The sequence below is a fragment of the Benincasa hispida genome, chromosome 11 (assembly GCF_009727055.1).
Source record: "Benincasa hispida cultivar B227 chromosome 11, ASM972705v1, whole genome shotgun sequence".
Taxonomy (NCBI): domain Eukaryota; kingdom Viridiplantae; phylum Streptophyta; class Magnoliopsida; order Cucurbitales; family Cucurbitaceae; genus Benincasa; species Benincasa hispida.
Genome location: NC_052359.1, coordinates 18275589 through 18281848, shown reverse-complemented (window position 1 = coordinate 18281848; position 6260 = coordinate 18275589). Strand labels below are relative to the sequence as shown.

General features: G+C 42.6%; 1 protein-coding gene across 1 annotated transcript in view; it reads left to right on the top strand.

Moving 5' to 3' along the window:
* The first annotated feature begins 3940 nt into the window (after positions 1 to 3940).
* Positions 3941 to 6260, top strand: part of LOC120090596 — a 23726-nt gene continuing 21406 nt past the window's right edge. Inside the window, exon 1 of the mRNA XM_039048319.1 lies at positions 3941 to 4051. Within this exon, the coding sequence (XP_038904247.1) occupies positions 3941 to 4051 (111 nt within the window). The remainder of the gene's footprint in view (positions 4052 to 6260) is intronic.

The window sequence follows — 6260 nt, the reverse complement described above, 5'->3', positions numbered from 1 at the left end:
ATAAAGATGATGCATGAAAATGCTTACTGCATGTGATCTGAAAAATGAAGTCTTTGGCCCTATTTATAGACGTCCAAACTTTCTCCAAATTCGACACCTCCTACTTGGCTGCATGTCCAAGTGTTTCTCCCACATACTACTAACGCATCTTTTTTATCAACGCAATCTAAATGTCTTTCTCCTATGTAGCCAACGCATGAGCTTCAAATTGCATTTCCTCTGATGCAACCACCTCAAATGCTTAAGGCTTAAGGCTTCCTCCCAAGAAGACACATGGTTTGATGACGTTTTTTAGGTGATCTCATCCTTTATATGCATCCAACTCTTGGATATTCAACGCATAGTTCACTACTCAACGCCTAGCAACCCAATTTAGCTATCGAATCCAACTTAGTCATCGCAAGAGCTAGCCATCACCAATGCATAGGGTGGCCGCTCATCCTCGACGCATGGCTCACTAGGTAGGCGCGCTTGGCATGGGCGCATGGTGTTTGGCATAGGCGATGGCCGATCGACGCTTGGGCGTGCTGCATAGGCTGGCCATTGCTCGCTTGCTCGGCCGCATGGGCGTGCTCGGTGCATTGATGCTCGGCAGGGTGCTTCGACACATGGGCATGGCCATTCGACAAGGCGCTCGCTGCATAGGCATGGCCGCTCGACACATGGCAGGGGCGTTTGGCTGGCCGCTCGACGCATTCGGCAAGGGCGTTGTGCATCGACCGCTCGACGCATGGGCTACCTTCAAACGCATGCCTTTCCTACTTTTGTGCCTTCCAACGCATCACCTCCATCTTTCTTCCTTCAGCCGCATGCCATCACCAACAACCCTTCCAACGCATCAACACACAATTTTTATACTTAACCAAATTTTCCAAATTTTTTCCCAAAAGTCAAGCTTTCAAATTTCCTCTTTTCTTCTAATTTCCACCCTTTTCTCTACCATTCCACACTAGTTTCCAAATCAACCTACTCATCACACTGATCTCAATAGAGAACATACTCAAGTAGAGAAATTAGGATTCGGGGTTCACATTTACCTTCCCCTTATAAAAATTTCGTCCTTGAAATTTCTCTACAAGTCCGTCAATTAAACAACTACGGATACTTGTTTCTGATTTGCTCTTCAACTTCCCACATTGCTTCTTCCGTGCTATGGTTTCGCCATAGTACCTTTACCAATGGTATTGTCTTATTCCTTAAGACTTTCTCCTTTCTGTCAAGAATCTCCACTGGTTCCTCTTCATAAGACAAATTTTTTCTCAACTGTACTGGTTGCTCAGGCAACACATGAGTAGAATCTGGTACATACTTTCTAAGCATTGCCACATGAAACACATCATGAATACGAGATAACTCTAGAGGTAAATCCAATCGATATGTCATTGGGCCAACTCTTTCTATTATCTCGTAAGGTCCAATATATCTGGGGCTTAATTTCCCTTTCCTACCGAACCTGAGTATTCCTTTCCACGGAGATAACTTCAGAAATACTTTATCACCAACTTCAAACTCCAATTCTCTTCTCCGCTTATCGGCATAGCTCTTTTGCCTATCTCGAGCCGTCTTAAGATTATCTCTTATAATCTTAACGTTATCTGATGTCTATTGCACAAGTTCTGGACCTATTAATTTCCTTTCACCAACTTCATTCCAGCATATCGGAGTCCTACATGGCCTTTCGTATAGTGCCTCATATGGTGCCATCCCGATACTCGAATGGTAACTATTGTTATACGCGAATTCGATTAATGACGGATGTGTATCCCAACTGCCTTTGAATTACAATATACATGTCCTCTAATGTCTGAATTGTCCGTTCCAACTGACCATCCGTCTGTGGATGAAAAGCAGTACCAAAATATAACTTGGTTCCCATAGCTTTCTACAAACTAGGCCAAAACTTCAATGTAAACCTAGAATCTCGATCTGATACAATTGAAACTGGAGCTCCAAACTGACTCACAACTCGATCAACATACAGCTTAGCTAATTGGTCTAGGGTATAAGTAACTTTAACAGGTAAAAACTTAGCCGTTTTTGTCAATCAATCCACAATTACCCATATACCATCATAGCTCACTGGTGTCTTAGGTAATCCAAACAGGAAATCCATCGTAATATACTCCCACTTCCACTCTGGTACTGGGAGTGGATTAAATAATCCTGTTGGCCTTTGTCTTTCCGGTTTAACTTGTTGACATACTAGACACCTGTCCACATACTCTACTATTTCTCTTTTCATACCAGGCCACTAGTACGATCTCTTTAATGTCCTGTACATCTTCGTACTGCCAGGATGCATAGCATAGGCCGAACTATATGCCTCCTCTAGAATAGCTTGTTTAAGTGTTAAGTCCTTAGATACGCATATCCTACCCTCTTTTAGTAGCACTTTGTCGGCTCTTAATTGATAGTCCGTCCTTAATCCTTTACCTACTTCTTCAACTAACTTCTGAAGATTGGAATCCTTTAATTGTTCACGTAGAATATCTTCTACGAGAGTAGGACATACTTCAAATGAAGCTAGTAATTCTCCTGTTTGATCGATTGATAATGCTATCCTAGCATTATACAACTCATGAATCAGTGTACCCTTTACTGAATTGATACTAGCTCTAGTTGATCTGGTTTTTCGACTTAAGGCGTCAGCTACCACATTTGCTTTACCTGGGTGATAGTCAATGGTACAGTCATAGTCTTTGATCAACTTGAGCCATCTTCTCTGTCTCAAGTTCAGTTCCTTCTGATCAAAGATATACTTCAGACTCTTATGATCTATGAATATATGACATCGCTCACCAAACAGGTAATGTCTCCACAACTTTAGAGCTAACACAACTGCGACTAACTCTAAATCGTGCGTAGGGTAGTTATTTTCATGCTTCTTTAACTGTCAAGAAGCATAAGCTACTACCTTTCCCTCCTGCATCAACACACATCCTAACCTTTGTTGGGATGCATCACAATAGCCTCAAACTCCTTACCTGGTATAGGTAGAGTTAAAACTGGTGCTGACACTAACTTCTGTTTCAACACCTGAAAACTGTGCTCACATTCTGGCGACCACTCAAACTTGCCATCTTTTCTGGTCAATTTTGTCAACGGCAGAGCTATCTTAGAAAAGCCCTCCACGAATCTCTTATAATAACCCGCTAAACCCAGAAAACTGCGTACTTCGGTTACATTCAGGGGTCGTTCCCAGTTGACTATTGCTTCTATCTTTTCGGAATCAATGCTAAATCCATCAGCTGAAACTATATGCCCAAGAAATATGACTTGGTTTAACCAAAAATAACACTTACTAAATTTGGCATATAACTTGCCGATCAAAGTTTGAGACTACAAGGAGGAATTTGTTTAAATGTAAGACCCTAAATATAAGGTGGAAGGTTATTTGGAGAAGGAAAAAAAAAAGTAATAAAGATATTAGGGCAAGATGAAATGGTGAAAGCATTAATATTATGAAAATAAAAAGGATCAAAAGGTGGCCAACGCATGTGGAGGGCCAAGCTTATTGAACGCAAGGCCTAAGAGTACGTGGGAGGCTGGCTTCATGTTGCACTAATCTTTGGAAGCAAGAAGGCTTGGGCAATAGCCGAGGGTTTGCACGCAGCTAACGCAAGGGCATGCACAAGGCATGCGTTAGAGGCATGCGTCGAGTGGGCATGCCAAGCGATCCTGCCTATGCGTCGAGTGGGCATGCCAGGGGCCCAGCCCATGCGTCGAGCCCAAGCGTCCATCCTATGCGTCGAACACTGCCGAGCCTGCCGAGAGGCTATGCCTATGTGTCGATGCCTTGCGTCGAGTGCCTCTGCCCATGCGTCGAGCGGCCAGCCTTTGCTGCGAGCACACTGTCGAACGGCCATGCCTATGCGACCGAGCACGCCCATGCGGTCGAGCAAGCCTTGCGAGCGATGGCCAGCGCCTATGCAGCACGTCCATGGGTCGATGGCCAACGCCTATGCCAAGCGTCATGCGCCCATACCAAGCAAGTCGTGCGGTTATACCTAGTGAGCCATGTGTCGAGGATGAGCGGCCACCCTATGCATTGGTGATGGCTAATTCATGCGATGGTTAAGTGGGATTGCGATGGTAGTAAGTTGTCTTGCTATGCGTTATGGACAAAAGGAAGGCTAATTGATGGGGAAAAGAACCCCAAGGGGAGATGGCAATATTTATGAAATGCGTCCATAAGCCTAACAAATTATAGAGATAAACATTTTTAGGTATTAAGTGAATGAGGTGCCGAAAGAAGGTTCATACAAAGCAATCCTATCACTCTAAGCAGGAGGTGGACAAAGGAGATTACATGCAAAATGGTCTTATCACCCTAAGCAGGAGGTGGATGAAGGAGGTTGCATGCAAAATGAAAATTTTGGCTGGCAAATTAAGGTGAGAACAACTCAAGGCTGTGCTGGAATAGGCTAAGTGTTGGCAGCTTTAAAAAGGGACAAATGTGAGTTGATGTGTCACAAGGGGGTGAGCTTGGGATGGCTATAAATAGAGGGGTTGGACGAGAACAATGCATTCATATCATCACCAAAATCTCTGTGTTGAGAGCTTATTTAGAGTGTTAAGTTTGAGTATTGGGGCTGCCAAATTAATTAGGTTCCGAAGGAGCTGAAGTTTCATTGGTGAAATTTTGGAGTCAGTCCAGGTGCATACGCCCAGCCAGCCAACACGTCCATCACACAGCGCGCACCTTGCGCCTTGCAACGCTGCATCCGTCCATCGTAAAGCAGCGCGCCTTGCACCAACGCATCACACACGCCAGCCCAATGTAGCAGCCCACCGTGCGACGCAGCACACACACCCTGCACTCTTGGCCGGAACGCCCCAGCTGCCTGCCAGACTCCATTGGCCCACACAGTTAAAATAACCTCTAAAGGGGCTGATTTTGGGATTTTGGCTAAGTTTGGAGTGGGGTAAGCTGGTACTTTTATTATATAAAGGTATTTTGGCTATTTTAGCATTATTTATTGATATAACAATTATTAATTGAGGAATTTTCATTGATATGGAGGAAATCTCAGGAAGATATTCTCAAAGTGATTTTAGTAGGAAATCTTGCTTACGGTGAGTGGTTATTTAGTTTTATGCATTGTTATATGAATAAATGCATAGGTAAGTACAAAATGCATGCTTATAATATTATGTTACTTGCCATGATATTGTCTGTGTAATTTCTATGGAAACTAAGATTATACCCGAAATACATAAGTTAGCATGCTTAAAAATGGTACTTGGTGGGAAAATATAGTCGACTTCGGTTGGTAGGAAATGATAGTCAGTGATGACCGGCGGGAAATATAGTCAAGATACCTAAGCATGACTAATGGGAAATAGTTGTTGATGTGCACATTGGCAGGGAAAATGGGTTATAGAAAAGTTTCCATACAAAGTTGTTGTGATTATTAATATATGCATGATGTGAACATGCCAAGTATAGCATGTAACGGAGGATAATGTTTGAATGAGATTACATATGATCATGCATAGATTATAATGAAATTATGATTACGTGATTGACTTCCTAAAAATATGTTTTGTTAAGCTATTGTTATCTTAAAAGACACCACTCACTGGCTTATTAGCTCACGTTTTTCCAAAATGTTTTCTTCTATTTCCACTCCTCCTCTCGCAGGTTGCAAAGTGGAGCATTCAGAAAGGAGTCTACAACTGATAACTTGTAGAAATACAAGTTATTTATGCCACCTTATCTAGATATTGCGGCCAAAAGTTAGTGAATATGCACCGATTGCATGAAAATTAGCCTAGAATTACAATAATTATAAATGTTCGCAATTACACTCACTAACACCATAAAGATGAACGACAAGCCGAATTTTACTCTGTTTTGCAGGAGACCAAGTCACCGCTTGTGCTCAAGGCTCACGAGAAACTGATCAACGTATCTCTGTCACATTGCGCCCGTCAATCAACAATGAAGAGACGATTACCACAATGACAGCGCAATGCTACAATCGATCTCGATCTGTATTTCAACCGCATGCGGTAATAAAAACAACGTCATGATGCAAACCGGAGTCTCCTCATATTCTAAGTTTTCACTTTATTTGTAGAGGTTCATAATTTACTATGTATGATGGGTCAAACACGTATTTTCGAAGCATCCATACATGAAAGACATTATGTATTGTAGAAAGTGTGGGTGGTAATGCCAATCGGTAAGCTACTTGGCCAATACGTTCTAATATTTCAAAGGGTCCAATGAAGCGAGGGCTAAGCTTGCCTTTTCG